This window comes from Octodon degus, unplaced genomic scaffold, assembly GCF_000260255.1.
Source record: "Octodon degus isolate 3935 unplaced genomic scaffold, OctDeg1.0 scaffold00057, whole genome shotgun sequence".
Taxonomy (NCBI): Eukaryota; Metazoa; Chordata; class Mammalia; order Rodentia; family Octodontidae; genus Octodon; species Octodon degus.
The window spans coordinates 6,143,070-6,159,622 of record NW_004524633.1 but is presented as its reverse complement, the minus strand read 5'-3'; the positions used below and the strand labels follow the sequence as shown (position 1 = coordinate 6,159,622).

General features: G+C 53.8%; 1 protein-coding gene across 1 annotated transcript in view; it reads left to right on the top strand.

Moving 5' to 3' along the window:
- Positions 1-16,553, top strand: part of Wls (wntless Wnt ligand secretion mediator) — an 86,486-nt gene that overhangs the window by 50,429 nt on the left and 19,504 nt on the right. Inside the window, exons 3-5 of the mRNA XM_004633988.2 lie at positions 9,718-9,842; positions 14,962-15,123; positions 16,145-16,281. Of these exons, the coding sequence (XP_004634045.1) occupies positions 9,718-9,842; positions 14,962-15,123; positions 16,145-16,281 (424 nt within the window). The remainder of the gene's footprint in view (positions 1-9,717; positions 9,843-14,961; positions 15,124-16,144; positions 16,282-16,553) is intronic.

Below are 16,553 nucleotides of genomic sequence, written 5' to 3'. Positions count from 1 at the left end.
CCCTCCCTCCCTCCCTCCCTCATTCCCTCCTGGGCTGCAGCCCTAGGCCTTGCACTGCTCAGCAAGTGGCTGATCCCTGAGCTGCATCCCAACCCCATCCAGCACCCTCCATTTGGACTCAACCCTTGATGGTCAAGGTCTCATCTGTGCCAAGCCCGCGAAGCCCTGTGTGTTTCCCTATTACCAGGAAACACATTTTAAAGCTCTGCAACCTGAAAAACTGCAAGTTGAATGAGCTTTCCAAGGTCTCCCTATTTATGGGTTAAAAAGTCAAGTCTGAGATTCGTATTATTTTTTAAATAAAACATTAGCTGCAAGGGACAGATCGCCCAGGTGTTAGGTTCCAGATTGGAGAGAAAAAGATAAATTCATGCGAGACAGAGAGACCTCTGTACCTCAGCTAACATACTGGGAGTTTGATGCTGAAAGGACCTGAAAAGTCACGTGTACAGAGCTGAAATGAACGTAGAACCAGGGACTTGGGGCTCACCGCGGGGCCTTTGAAGTACTGCTTCTCTTTGCACCCGCCTGGACTCTCCCTGGCGGGTCCAGGAAGGCCTATGTGAGCTTTGTAACAGGAGGAGCCGCAGGGCCTGGCCAGGGCCCACTTGGGAGCCAGGTACAGCCCCAACTGGCCTTACTGTGCAGCCACAGACAGGCCTTGCCGCCGCCACCAGCTGAGTTACTCCGTGGAATGCAGGGTGGCCGGTAATTGTGGGTTGCACTCACGGAGGAAGAAGATAAGAGGACAGCCAGGCTGGTTTTTCCACAATTAAATGCTGCCTCTCGGCTTCTTGCTGGCCGGGATCCCAGGGGTCAGGAGTCACCAGCCGTATTATTTTTCTCCCAGAGCCCACCCTGTGTCTGTTCCTGTGGTCTTTTTGAATTCCTCAGTTCTTAAATGCTTACATTCATCCAACTCCAGTTTTTGAAAACAATTTGTTTCTCTTAGCGTGTGTCTGCAGTCACAGTGACTGCGTTCCTCACGGGGACTGGGGCCCTGGACAGGACGCAGCTTAATTCTTTCTTCCCCCACCCCATGCCCTCCTGTCTCTGGTCCCCTTCTCCTCCTCCGCAGCTCTGCCTCCCCATTTCCCGTATTCTGTCTTTTATTTGCCCTCTGCTTTACGTGTCATCCTAGGTGCCGCGGCAGGCATGGTTGTACAGTTTTGCTTTTGCACTCAGAGTGGTTTAGATTTCTGCATATGTGAAGCTGCAGGGTAAGAACCACGTGGCCCTACTTCCACCTGGAGTGAGAAGTGTGCCCACATTCACAAGTCACTTCCTCAGGTTGCGCAGTAAATCTGGGCCCTCCCAAGCAAGGACCTCAACACGTGACCCAGTGACCCCAGGAGCCTGCTGATGGGGCTGCCAGTAGTCTCGGCTTGGGCCAGGAGCACAAGCTGGCTCCACCAACAGGAAGTGTCCCTGCCTTCCTCTCGCATCCAGGACAGGAGAGAGTTGGTGTGGATTGGTCCAGCAGTGAGGCACAGAGTGCTGGCCTTACCCTGAGCGAGAGGGTGGGAACAGTGACAGTGGAGGGCATGAATTTGGCAGACCCCAGCCTCAGAAGTCCCGGACCCCGGGAACAGGTAGCTGGAGGCTGCAGGATGTGTGCCTAGGGGGACAAGGTCACAGACACTGCTCAGAGCACGGGGCCTGCAGAACCCCAGGGCTGCTCATAGGATGGGAAGACAGGGAGACAGTGGGGAAGCTGAAGCAGGTGAATCTCAAGTTTGAGCCCAGCCTGGGCAGTGCAGAAATGTAGCAATGCCCTTCCTCAAAACAGAAAACCCGGGCTGGTCAAATAGCTCAGTGGATTAAAACACCTGCTTAGGCAGATGCAGAAGCTGGGGGTTCGAACCCCTGTCCTGCCAGCACCTGCTCCTGGGATGCGCTGAGACTGCAATTGAGACTGGTCATGGTGGCACGCGCCTGTAATCCCAGCTCTTGGCAGACTGTAAACAGGAGGATCACTACGAGTCCGATCTACTCAGTAAGACCCTGCATACCGTGTACCCTACCAAAGGGGCTGGGGACAGAGCTGAGCACGAAGGCCCTGCTTACAATCCCCGGTAGGAATCCAGCCACCTCCTGGCAGCAGGACGCTTTGCCAGAACCGCCCAAGCCGGATGCCAGGGAATGCAGCGCCTGAAGGGGCCCGGGGCCTTATCTGCAAGCAGAACCCCGGATTCTGTGTGCAGCAATTCTCCACATGAACCGTAACAACAAATACTCTGTGTGCAGGGCGCTGGCCCGCCTCCAGCAATAACACTGCTGCCAAAGCAGCTTAGTCACCGGGGCGATGGGGCTGGTGTGGCCGGGGAATGCGGGTGCAGGAGGGGAGGTTGAGCTGGCCCTGAGAGGGACCTGCCTCCCGCCCACGCCCTTCCCTAGTTTCTTTTGAAACCCAAACTTAATCCCCTCCACTAGGAGGAAACAGAAAACGTTTTCAGGTGGAGAGAGGGAGGTCTCACTGGTTAGCGCTCCTTGGCGCTCCACGTCAGTTTCCCGGGTCACGTGTTTCAGGCCGCAGACGGCAGAGCGTCGTTTGGGTAAGAGGAAAGGGGAGAGAGACAGCTTACATTATCTCACCTATTAAAAAAAAGATGGCCTTTCGGAGCCTTGGGGTCGTATGGTGAATAAAGGGTGATCAAATATGCTATGAATGTTTAAGTTATAGAAATGGTTACAGTAGGGACGGGTGAGATAGTTCAGGCTAAAGCGCCTGGGACAGCCTGCGGTTCGTTCCTTGGCACCACCTGCGGCACCAGCCCTGCCCCCAGGGTGGGCTGAGCCAGCCACAAAAATAGACAAATAAATAAAAACAAATAAATAAAAAGATTACAGTAAAAGACGTGCTACGAATCATGCTCCAAATCCTCCCCTCGCTCCTCACACGGTTGTCCCCTCGTCCTTTTGCGTCACGCTCTGCAACAGCTCTACAGTTCTCTCCTGAGGGTCTTTACAGATGTGATCAAAAATAAGATGAGTGCTGCTGCCCAGCATCGGACAGCAGACAGGCAGCTCCTAAAAACAGGACGCCGTGTGCTCGTCCACCTTATTCGTGGGACCAGGCACCACGCGACTTCGGGCTCCTCTCCAAAGTCAAAATGAACAAGAAAGGCAAAGGTTCCGAATCGATTCAGGACACTGAGGCAATGAAAACCCTCAGGGAGAGGCTGCCAGAGCTGCTGAAGCGGATGGCGGGAAATTTTTAACCCAACCCCTCACCGCAATTTTGATCACATTACATTCCAACCCCCTTACCAGGGACTTTCCTATCCATTCTGCCCCGTAGCAGTGGAATCGCTGGCCTGCGGGCCACAGGGAAGCTCTCTGCAGAATACTTAGCCAGTCTCACAGGGCTTTGAGAGGGTGGACAAACTGCCACCCGGGACCCCAGACATCCTGTAGCTTTCACAGGGCCTCACTGTGGGTTCCTGATGCCTCTCACTCCGCGGTTTGTGTTGGGAGTCTCCAGGATCCATCAGCCGCCCTCCCTCCGGGAACTGCTGGAGAATTGGCTGTTGCTCCGCACACCACCAGGCCAGGGTCTATTTTTAGATGCAGTGTGAATGAAGCCCTTTTCTCTAATTGCAGTCAGGGAGAGAGGTGGATTTCAAGCCACCTCAGCAGCCGTTCCCAGTGCGCCGCATGGAAGGTGTCCTGTGAAGACAGCAAGGTCGGCAGCTGCTGCAGGATTTCCTCGCTGCAACCAGTTGCTCACTCTGCACAGCTGCGTTGACGACATCATAGGAAAGCGCTTTGGTGGCATTCGCTGCTGCTTGTTTTAAAGCTTGCTGGCTTCCGCTGTCTCCAGCTTTGTGCGGAAAGCATGGGCTCCTGGTGGAGTTCCGGTTCCTTGGAAAGCGAATTCCTCAGGAAGGTCCTTGTGGTGAGCGCCTCTGGCTCAAAAGCCCATCAAGCATGCTGGGAACTGAGTGATGCCCTGGGCCCGCGTCTCCATGGGCTCCCTGGCCACCTGCCCACACCCCCAAGTCCCAGCGCAGCCCTCAGTGGACACCGAGTCGCTGTGCCACCACATCCTGCCTGCCTGACTCCTCTCTCCCACCGGTGTCCTCACGTTCCTGCCGCCCTGACTCAGTTGCTTCCTCCAGTGACAGCATGTCACTTCATGCTTACTTGATTCTTTAGATCCCCAGCTCCATCTGTAACTCCTTCTCCCTGCTGGGTGAGCCCACTTGTGCCACAGAGGGCTTCGCCTCTGCAGGATGGACCAGCCAGCTGCCTTCTTTGGTCCCCGTCTGACCTCACACTTCTAGTCTCTGCACCTCTGTGTTCCTCAGTGGGGAGCTAACTGCTCAGAGCTGGGCTTCTTTGTGGGGTGCCTACCTGTCCCCCCACACTGGGGACAATCTGAGGGCAGTGGCCACCTTGTGTGCCCTTTGCTCACCTCCATTGTGCATGGAAACCAGGAGTTGCTTAAAAATATCAGCGAGAGAAGTGAGTCAAGTTGTAGCATTACCAGTTTTGGAGGAAGGTGACTGTGCCCGTTGTCGTGGGTTCTGGAGCCCTGTGGATCCCATCCTGGCCCTAGCAGGGTAGTTCTGAGCAGATTCCCAGAGAAATGATCCTGGGCTGATTGTACCCAAGTGAGCCCTGTACAACTCTGCCTCTTTGGGGTCTCTTGAGGAAGCACCATGTGCTGTCCCTTAGTGCTGGGTGCCCAGGACACGACACAGCCCTCAGAAGCCCATGTGATTCTTCAGCCATAAATCTCAGGCACTTTCAGTGAACCTGTGGCTTTCGGGGCTGGGGCTCTGCATCGTGTCCTTCTTTAGCCGCCAGCCTCTCCAGGCAGACATCAGAGCACACCCAGGACACAGGACTCTTGGGGGGAGGTGGAGGGGGCCAGCATCCTCCAGGACCACTTTCCTCCCATTCGCCTTCCACTTGGACCTGAGAAACAGGTACAGCATTCCTCAGCTGGACAATTGGGAAGACATTGACCCAGGTTGAGGACCATCGTCTTTCTGAGTGTGTGTGTGTGTGTGTGTGTGTGTGTGTGTGTGTGTGTGTGTGTGTTTAAGTAAAGCTGAGGATGGGAAAGCAGGCCATAGAGAAAGAAAATGTGTCATGGGTATTTTTCTTATCGCTGAGATAAAAACACCCAACACCCAAAGTTAAAAGGGGGAGATTTATTTCAGCTCAGGTTTCGTAGGGGTTTCAGCTCTTAGGTGGCTGACTCCAAGGCGTGGTGGCAGGGCAGGTAGGGGGTGTCACAGAGGAGAAGCAGTTCATGGCAGGCAGGAGCCAGCAAAAGCAGCAAGCAGCAGGCATGCCCCACAGCCCTCTCTCTGTCCCTTAAATTCTGTCCAGGTTTCCTGCCCTCAGTAGCACTCACACCCAGGGTAGGGTACGCTTAATCCCAGCATCATGTACTCTAGATCCGTTTGCCTGCCGAAAAAACTCCACATGTGACTGCATGAGGCTTGGAGGGACATCTAGATATAAACCATAACAGTGTGGATGTCACCATATTTGAGCAAACCACTTGATTGGTAAAGAGACAATAAAATGACTGGAAATTGGGGGCTGCAGAACTTCCTGAAGCCAGAAAGGTGGTATTCATCCATTTGATGACTATTTAATGAGTATCCCGTGTGGATGGACATGGTAGATGTAAGTGAGAGTCCTTCCAACTAGAGCCCAGAAGGGCAGGGCATTGCAGGAGGACAAGGGTGCTGCTCCAGTGGGCACCATACTTACCTCTAAATTGGTCACACGAGGTCCAGTGGATCACCCACACCTGACTCTACGTAGTGGTTGTTGTGTTGAGGTTGCATGTTTGGCCACGTTGAGCACCAACTGTAGAGAGCCCTTCCTGGCCCTCATCTCAATCCAAGAACTTTATATTTGCAATCCCATGGATAAGTTATTGATATCCCTTCAAGTTAATTCCAATCTACCATTTCCAGTGTAATCTGCAGTGAGAATAAAGACACTAAAGCATATTTATAATCATGGGGAGCCAAGGTGCCCTAAATCCAGCCACAATGACGATCCAGAACAAAGCCCCCCCCCCCGGCTCAAGACAGAACCCAGCTTTTATTCATTTGTGAAGAAGGGAGTGACAGAGTGGCAGGAAATACTGAGTGATGTGAGCTGGGCTGGGCGGGGAGCCTGCATTTACTTCTGTAATATGCAGAGAGAAGGATACGCAGAGGGTGATCCGCGTTACACAACTGAGGTAGTGTCTAATGTTTAGGGGTCCTCAGCTCTGATGTGTCATCGCTCATAGTCTCTATTTTGAGGCTCAATCCCAGCAGACAGTGTGGCGCTCTGGCTCCTCGTTTCATCTCGACCCGGCTCATATTAAAGAGCGGTGGGTGGGGGCTTCTGGGGTAACATGATTGCTGTCTTCCAAGACTACCACCAGCACCTCAGCTAGACCAGTCTGCACTGCTCAACTCCAACTGAAGGGATAAGGAAAAGTCCTAGCCAGCTCCGCACATATCATAGCCAAAATGGAAACAACTGCACTTCTTTCAAGTAGAGCTGCCCAGGTGGTCCTCCACACCATGGGAGTAGGACAAGGGGTGCTGTGCTGTGCTTTGGGGGTGAAGAAAGCAGGTGGGAAGCCAGTGAACGTCTAAAAGTCCCCATGGGATGTGAATGGGGAATGCTAAAAAGGAATAGGCCATTATGGCCTGGGAGGAGGCTGCACTGTAGACTCAGGAGGAAGTAAGGTATAGAAGGCATTCCAGAAGTCGGGCTGCAACATGACCATGAGGAACAGGAGCATTTCGGTCCCCAAGCCAGGCAAGATGACAGCCCGGGCAGTGGGAAGGGCAGCAAGGAGACAAGGAGGGGGCCCGTGTGGGCGCAGTGTGGGCACTGGGCTCTGGGAACCAGGGAAGTGGAGACATTAGTGGGACCTGAGCATGTGGACTCAAAACTCAGCTGCGAAGTCTGGAGTGGACAGGGGACCTGGCATCCTGGCAGCAGATGGGACCCCACGGTGGGCAGTGAGGGGAAGCCAAGGGAGCTGCCATTCAAGCGGCACATGAGGGGGTGTTTCCTGGCAGGAACAACCCTCCAGCTGGCAGTGTTTTCCTGGTCCTCGGCAGGGTTCCCTGACAGCTGTCTGACTCCGTCCAGGAGACGGAGCAAGTGCCTGAGCGCAGCAAGGCACCGCTCCTCTGGTTCCTGGAAAACACTTCCACCATGGGAGCACCTGGCCTGGGGGAGATGAGAGCCAGGTAGTGGGAACGGGACTGCTAGGCTGGCTTATGACAATTGTACTCCTGTGTTTGTATAAATCTCCCACCCAGGCCTGGAGGGCATATCAATATACCAGCCACAGCCCCTTTCTAATTAGCAGAGCCTTTTGTTGTTGTTGTTGCTGTTGTTGTTGTTGTTGCTAGAAATCAGGGTTAGTTTTGTTATTTCCTTCCCTGAAAGCATGTAGAAAATGCAGGCCAGATCAGGGCATTTCTGATCAGGAAAGAATGGGCGGCCCCGGCTGAGATTGCCAGGAACGGACTCCGGAGCAGCGACCCCTGCATGAAATGTGGAAATGCACTTGGGCATTGGGAAGCCTCTTTAATTTTTCTCTCTAGGACAAAGGCCCAAGAAAATCAAAGCTCCTCTAGGAACCTAAAAGCTTTTGGTAGCCATGAAATAACTGTCTCTCCCTTCATTTCCACTGAATTGGCCCATGATATTGTCTGACAGTCTGAGGGCTGGGCGCATTGGGTGTGTGTCAGGAGTCCAACCGCTTGGGAAGTGTATTCCACTATTTCCATCTTGCAGAGGTGGAAATCAAGACAAATTCAAGGTTGCTCAGCTGTGAAGATAAAGACAGAATTCAGGACGAGCGCTGTCTGACCCCAGCTTTTGTTCTTACACTGTCCTGATAACCTAATACTGTGCTCCAGAGAGAAGAGGCCGTGTCAGTCAAGCAAGAGTCCTCTTTCCTCACTCCCAGGGGACGCAGGGGCCAACTCACAGCTCTGCTGCGTTTCTCTGCCCAGCGCCATCCTGATCCCGAGCCTTGTGCCCTGGGTCTGGCTGGGGCCTCACAGGGCAGCTCTACGGTGCTGAACCCCAGCAGTTATTTTGATAGAAAGGTAGCGTCTCAATCACTCCCTCATCGGTGGGACACAAAATCCAACACCCACAACTTAGGAAAAGGAGGTTTACTTTGGCTTCTGGGTGTGGAAGCTTCAATCCATTATTGGCTGGCTGCCAACCAGGGCAGCATGGCAGAGGGGCCTGGAGGACAGGAGGCGGAGAGGGGGTGGAGCTCTCCTAGGCCACGCCCCCGGGGAACACCTGGAGCAGGGCCCACTTCCTAACAGCAACTCAGCTAGGAGACCCAGATGTCCAGCCACCTCCTTAAAGCCCACCTGTGGGCACAGGTGGCTCTTGGGGACATCTGGATAGGGACCATAACAGGTAATCTCAGAACTCACCACCATTCCATGACAGCAACACTAGCTCACCTTGGTTGTTTTCTGTGCCATTCTAAGAATTTTTCATGGATCTAATTTAGTGATCACAAAATCCTGTGAGGTATGTCTTGTTCTCCAGGTAAGGAGCCCAGGCAGCCGTCAGGAGGTGATATTGCACAGCCAGGGAACAAGAAGGTCCCCGGAACAGACCAGGCCTCCTGTTCTTCTGTTTCTTATATACACCATGAAAGATGGTACAAACGCCCTAAGCCACCCCGGGATGCAGTGTGAGGGCAGGTAGGGTTTGGGCTTTGAGTTCCGGCTTCCATACTTCATGTCTGGAAATGGCAGGGCATCTGTCCAGGCTGCTCAGGGACTAAACAGGTGATGAACGAGGGTGGGACAGAACAACAGAACATGGTATAAACTCAGTGAAAAATCACACACAGCGTTAGAGGGAACTCAACCTGATGGGGAAAGAGTAAGAAAAAGATGGGGATGTTGTGGTCACTGTGAAGTGATTGTCTCCTCAGAGTACCTCAGAGGTCATCTGAAATTTCAGCAGACTGCCGTAAAGGTTTGGCTTGGCTTTCCATTACTGACTTTGTAAAACTACAAGACGTCTTGTAGTAATCTGAATTTCTGGCTTCTGTTCTAAACACGGAGGAGTCTGCAGATGTCTGAGCTGTAGACATCATGGCAGCCATGGACTGAGGCCCGAGGCGCAGCCATCTCCGCAGACAAGGCCCACTCCTCCACCCAGCCCGGCCTGCCTGCGTGTGACCACACCATGTTCAGGGCAGAGTCAGTACTCAAAGCTCTGCACTCACGGCCTCCAGCTGGAGCCTCCTCACGATGATGACAAGTATAGCCACGTCCTTTGTGGAGAGGGCTGCGCGATGTCAGCTGCTCCTCCCTCAAGCCCAGATCTCACCTTCTGTGTGGCTCCCATCATGAGCAGGGCTAGGACCAGAAGGCAAGGGCTGGGGGGTTTGTTCTCAGCCTGACACAGAACCGGCCTTTCGAGCTGCCTCAGAGTGAGTGACATCCTTGCCCCTGGAGGAGTCCAAATGGAATGCTCTACTCCGGTAGACTGGCTGAGGCAAGGAAGCCAGTGTCTGTCACAGAGTTCCATCCTACGACTTCTGTGTGTTCAGGTTTGGAGTTTGATTAAGAACTAACGTGTCACTTTTGCCCTGCTGGTTTCTGTGGTAGAGCCTCCAAGAATTGTGGAACCATTTCCAGAGCCTCTTCCCACAGCACGTCCTGAGCTGTGCGCCCTTTCTTTCTCTTGCAGGAGAAAATGCCGAAGTGTCCATGGATGTCTCCCTGGCGTACCGCGACGACACGATGGCAGAATGGACCGAAATGGCCCACGAGAGAGTGCCGCGGAAGCTCAAGTGCACCTTCCCCTCCCCCAAGGTAGGGCCCTTCGACGACTCAGCTGACGTAGCTTCACGTTGGTCCGCAGCACGCAGAAAGCCCTGCTTCCACTTGACACACACAGCCTTAGGGCGTAGCGCGCAGTCGCACAAAGGTTGGTCGTCATCTTTGTCTTAGTAGAAGGACAACGTGACACTTCATATTGCTGCAGGGGAGGAGAGAACTTAAGGAACAGGAGGAACATCTGCCTATCGGGCCTTAGCTGTGTCTCTAAGAGGATTCCAAAAAGGGACTCTCGGCTCTTTGGTAGCCGGCCGAGTGCCAGAAGAGCGTTGCTAGGTTACGTCACACTCCCTCTGCACCAGGACTCTGCCGCTCGGTCTCGCAGGCCTCCACCTGAGTGCTGCACGGAGGCCTGCGGGTGTGCACACACAATCCTGGAGGTCACTGTGGACAGGGAAGGACGCAGAGAGGAAATCTGGTTTCACTTGAGACTTGGTGACTGTTCTCTGGTGCTTACAGGGAAGCTCATTCAGGGACCCGGATGAACAGAACAACCCTGCTCCAAAAGTAGGGAGACATTTCCTTGTGGGCAGAGTCCTTAGGTTCCTCCTAAGGTCACTGGACACAGTGACCCAAAGGACAATGGGATTTGAGGGCACCAGTGCAGCACAGGGGGATGGAGCTGCCCTCACAGCCCGTCCTTCAAAAGTCTCCATGCAGGGCCAGTGAGATAGCTCAGCAGACTAAGCGCCTCCCTAGGCAAGCACAGGTACCCGGGTTCAATCCATGGCACCACATGCCACACCAGACCCACCCCCAGGTGCACTAAGTAGTTGACTGAGACCAGCTGTTGTGGCACACACCTATAATCCCAGAGCTGGGGAAGCTGAGACACGAGGATCACTATGAGTCCGAGCTGTGTAGTGAGACCCTGTACAAATACATTTGAGAGAGAGAGAGAGAGAGAGAGAGAGAGAGAGAGAGAGAGAGAACAGAAACAAAGAAAGTCTCCATGCAGGTGAGCTGCAGCTGTAGCTACTGTGCTCCTACCTGCTTGCATTCCCCTAGCAGGTGCCCCTGAACACCACCAGCCAGGGCACTGCAGGTGTCCCTTCCCATGCAGAAGCGACCCTGTGTCTTTGTGTGCAATGCACAAGAGGCCCAGCTGCCCTGCAGTACACCATGGGTGGTGTCTTTCCTCTCCTCACTCACTGTCTTCAGACAGCGGCTCCTGAGGGATATGGACAGCCCTGTGACCTCTGCTGTCCTCTCCTGGCCGCCTCGGCCTTTCCTCGCTTTGCTTTCACCTGTCCTTGTAAAGTCAGGGTCCCTACGAAGTAGTGAGGAATGGCAGGCAAGAGCCCCTGAGTCCTGTGGCCCAGCCTCCTCTTGCCTTCCCAGAAGAGAGGTCAGATGAGGCAGGCACCTCTCAGTCCTGGCACAAGCCAGGCTCAGGCCTCCGTGCTCCTGTCACACCCTGACATTGTGCTCTCGCCTAGTCGGGAAGGTGTACATAACCTGCCTGGGCCTTGATGTCTCTTCTACAAAAGGGGACAATAACACCTGCCTCAGGAGATTGGGGAGGATGGGATGACCAGATGGTCTTATGCTTACACTGTGTCTGGGCTGCATCTGAGCATGGAAGGGGACTTCACAAGATGGGTCACCTGGACGAAAGGAGGCATGGAGCCTCTCCTGGACAGAGCATGTATCCTCCACTGGGCACCTCCTGCAGGGTCTGGTGCCCCCCACCCCCACTTGCTGGACCAGAGACCCCAAGAGTGGTCTGCAGCCTCACTGTGTCCACACCAATCGGGTGGAAAGTGTAGGTTCTCGGGCTGCACCTCCTGGAGTGCTCACAGCACACCCTCCGCTGCCATCGCGCACCCCACAGGCTGGCCATGCTGTGAACAGCACAGGCTCATCGGGCTCACAGCTCCGGAGTCCAGGAGCTCCACGGCAGTGACGGTGCCACCCGGCAAGATCCTTGGTGCAGCACCAAGCCACAGCAGCAGGGACCAAGCAGGGATCTCGCTGCGGCAACCTGCCCCCCTCTTGTAATTAAACCATTTCTACAACAGCAGCATATGAGCTGCAGGAGGCAGGGCCCCTGAGACGCGATCACCTCTAGACCCCCGCTCCCCTTAGCGCCTTCACATGCGCATTTCAGCAGGGCTATCGGGAGGGATGCGCATACCACAGTACATCCTGGACTGAGATCTCAGGTGCCCGGATCTGAGGCTCCGTCTTACAGCCTTTCTGTCCATGCACTGAGGTCCCAAAGTCTGAGTCACTGTTTTCAGCCTTGCATAGAGCACCCGGGGGATGGGGGGGGCTGCATGAAAAGCAGCCATCCAGAGTTACTTTGGGACAGCCCTGGGGGCACTCATTGGGTGAAAATCACACATTGGTAAGATCCAGAAGGAGAAACTAGAAGGGAGGTGGAGGAAAGCTAGCATTTTCAGAGCTTTGTGCGCAGTGGAGGTGGATTAAACCATTCCGGACCACCCTTAAGTGTTGATTTGCATCAACTTGTGGGTGAGCAAGAGGGTTTGGAGTTTCATCCTCAGAAAGGGAAGTGTGTTTCTCACCTTCCCAACGCACGCACGGGGAGGGCAGGGCAGAGAGGGAGGGATGCTTGCTGCTTGGTGACAATTGCTTAATTATCTTTAGGATGTGTTGATCCCTTTCGGGAGAGACATTAAACCTTGAAAGGCATGAAGGAGATGAATCATTGAATCTGTGCTTTTTGATTGCAGTGAAATTTAGTCTTGAGTCTGAAGATTAAATGAGAAATTGCTTTAAAGCTTTTTTTTAGTCCCTGGTGGATTGTGAAGTTAAAAAAAAGTGAAGTTGCCACCTGCTGTAATTTGTCCTAATTAGCCAGTCTCATGCCAGAGGTATGGGGGGAATGGGGTGGGGGTGGGAGGAAAGAGAAGAGAGAGGGGCAGAGAGAGAGAAATCTGCTTTCTTAAATGCCCGAAATCCTGGCAGAGGCCACAGGAAAAGCCTCTAACCATGGTTTGTCTCTGGCAGGACCCTACTCAGTGTCCATGTCTCCTGGTGGTTGTACGAGTCTGTGTAGACACACAGATGTAGCAGACACCACAATAGGGAGTTAGTGACTTGGTGACCCTCCTGTTAACCCCAGGCTCTGCCTGCCAGAAAGCGGGCTGACCCAGGTCCCCAGCGATGGGCGAGGCAGGCTGGGCGCCAAGGCCGCTATGCCCCCTCAGAGTTGGAGGCTTGAAAACCCAGGCTCCTGCCCTGGGTCTGCTACTGTTTGGGGCACCATGGACAGGACTGCATCAAGTGATATTAGGCCAAGTGGGATTTGTTCCCTTCCCGCTTGAAGTCTAGGTTCTAGAAACAAAAGAGGACCCCACTGCAAACTTGGTGGAACTGTTCTCCTGCCGTTAGCCACAGAGGGTAAGCAGAGCCCTGATGCACCTTCAGTCCTCCCCGCAGAGCCTGAGGGGAGAATCTACCCTGATTTGTGAGAGCAAGAGAAAAAAGGAGCCGTGTGGCACACATCTGTAATGCCAGGAGGCTGAGGCAGGAGAATCTCAAGTCCAAGCTCTGCCTGGGCAACTAAGAGGGATCCTATCTCAAAATAAGAAAGAGCTGAGGATGTAATTCAGTGTGACAAACACAGTATGAGAGAGACAGACAGACAGACACACAGACAGACACACAGAGAGAGGGACAGAAACAGAAACAGACAAAGAGAGAATTTGTCCCAAGGTTTGAAACACTTCCCTCTGCTACACCTGTCTAGCGCAGAGCCTAGCCAGCCCCTGTGAGGGACAGGCCCTTCCACCCTGGCCTGTGGTTACCTCGCTTCTCCACCTCTGGGCTTCTACATTGACCACCTGGCCACTTTGGAGACCTGCGAGTCTGCTCAGGCTGTGGAACCACACGTTAGGTCTCCTTGTCACTTGATAGGCAGAGGCAAGCAGACGTGGACAGCCCCCCTCCACACACAGACACTTGCTCAGGAAATGCTCACCCGCTGTGACCCCCACATCACTTGGACTCCGATAGGTACTCACACCCCGGCCCGGGCAGGACTGCAGCGCTAGTTCCCCAGAGCCACCTGGTCCCCGTGCATGCTTTCATCACTGCCCAGCGGCAGCCCAGGGGCCCTTCAGGAAAGCTGGCCAAATTTCTGTCATCCCAGGGCAGCTGCCAGCTCACTTCTTGAGCTCCTAGCAGGGTGGGGCAGAGACCCCGGAGCAGCCTCACCCCAGGATGGCCCTCCTGCCCTCCCGTCTCCCCGGGCCCCACGCCTCTTTGGCTGGCTGCTGCTTTTCTGTCAGGTCCAGGAAAAGGTGATACTTCACCTTCACCATGAAAGTAATTAGCCACCATCTGCCGGGCCTGGGTGCGTACCTGTAACCGCAGCGCTCTGGAAGGCTGAGGCATGGGACGGAGGGCTAAAGCCCAGCCCGGGCAACGCGGGGATTTTGTGAAAGACCTTGCCTCAGAAATGAAAATAAAACTGGGCTGGGGGTCTCGCTCACTGAAGATGCCCAGGTTTAACTGCCCAGTACTGTAAATAATAATAATAATAATAATAATAATTGGCCATCCTCAAAGAGTGTAATGGACTCTGGCGACTGCTTCCTCTGGAACGTGGTGACCGCTTCGTGACCACGCCAGCTCCGGGTCTGCTCAGGGTAGTCTGATGTGCGGCTGGAAGAGGATCAGAGAGCAGCATTCAGGCATAGAAGAGATCTCTGTGTTTTCTTTTCTTTCTTTCTTTCTTTTTTTTTTTTTTTTTTTTTTTTTTGGTATTTTAGGGAAGGGTCTACAGGGTGTTCAGGGTCTCACTTCTAGATTGGACTCGTAGTGTTACAGCCTCCCAAGAGCTGGGATTACAGGCACACTCCACCATGCCCAGTCTCAATTGCCGTCTCAGCACGCGGGGGCTGGGGGGTGTCGGCACGCCGGTTTGCAGGCGCTTTAATCTCGGCGGAGCTAGTTGGCGGGCTTTCTGCATTTTCGTTACCCTCTTTGCTCCTCCTGTAACGTGGCCCCGACGATCCTCCAGTAAGCACTTGCGTCCTCAGACTCACTATGGAGACGCTGTCAAGGGGTTGGCACACAGACCCTGGGCCGAGAACCCGCCTGAGGCCCCGTGCTGTTCTTCCAGACGCCGGAGCACGAGGGCCGCTACTACGAATGCGACGTCCTCCCCTTCATGGAGATCGGCTCCGTGGCCCACAAGTATTACCTGCTAAACATCCGGCTGCCGGTGAACGAGAAGAAGAAAATGAACGTCGGGATCGGAGAGATCAAGGACATCCGGCTGGTGGTGAGTGAAGGTCCCTGACCCCGCAGGCCATGACAGCAGGCTGCTGGCCAGGGGCGCTGCTCGGGGCGGGTGTGCGGGAGGGACCCCTCGCCCAGCTGCCTCCTGGACGCGGGCCAAAGGCCACAGCCCCGCCAACCGAGATCCGAGAGTGAATTACTCCGAGCGAGAGATGACAGAAATGGCAAGCAATGCAAGTGCTTCAGATGGGCTGGAGATCGCTGAAGGGCACTGCAGTGACACAAGGTGGTGCTGACAGGCCAGGGATGGCAGCAAGTCCAGTGCTTCCAATGTGCTGATGTTCCAGGGAGCCAGGGCCATTTTAGGTTCTTTCCATTTTACTTAACAGGGGAAAAACACACAGTGAGAAGAACAGTTTCTAAAACTCCAAAGCAGTCCCGCAAGAAATAGGCATTTGTTGTAGGAAACTAAGAAATATAGGTAGAGCCCCCTTGGGGCGTGACAGTGACCTTCCTGAAATGTCCATCATCCACCATCCAGTGAAATAACCTCTGAGCTTTGGATCTGTTTCCTCCAGGGCTTCTGTGATACAAGCTTCCATCATAAAGACAGATCACACTGAGCTGAACTTTGATGCTTGTGTCTTTTCATATAAGAATGTGCTGTGGATAACACAGCTCTACTTCCCAAAACTGCTTGGACTCTGCTGCCTAGATTTTCCTTACAACATTTGGCCAATCCCATCCCAACCTGCTGGACCTATGGAACATCTATGTTACACTGAAAACCCTACAAAAAAAAAAAATTCTTGATCATATTCTTAATCATTCCCTTTGCATGAAGGGGCCCATTTTCCTGCTTTGTAGTATTTATATTTCTGCAGGGCTTGAAGAGAGCTCAGGGTAGGTGGGGATGGCTCACACCATGCTTCTCAACTCTTGATTTTGAAAGTTTGGTACACGAGGTTTCCACTCATCTGTCCCCTGAATGATTAGATAGGAATAAATACATAAATCTATCATCATCATAATAAGATTTTTTCTCCCTGGCTGTGTCCGTCCAGGGCATCCACCAAAACGGAGGCTTCACCAAGGTGTGGTTCGCCATGAAGACCTTCCTGACGCCGAGCATCCTCATCACCATGGTGTGGTACTGGCGCAGGATCACCATGATGTCCCGACCCCCGGTACTTCTGGAAAAGTAAGAGCCAACGGCGCGCTCCCTAGGGATGCTTGCTCCTCCCTGGGACCAGCAGGCGCCTGTTTTTTCTGGGCCCACTTCCAGCAGCCACCGAGGGGCTCAGGCAGGAGATGCAGCCAGGAGTGGCCCTGGAGTCCTTCCTGGCCTTCAGATTTCCCATGCACATCATTATTCGGTCCTAGAGGGTCTGTGTCTCTGACATTTCTGTCTTCACTCTTCTCCACACTTGGAACCGTCGGAATCTTCTCGCTTTACGTTAATGAGCTGCTCTG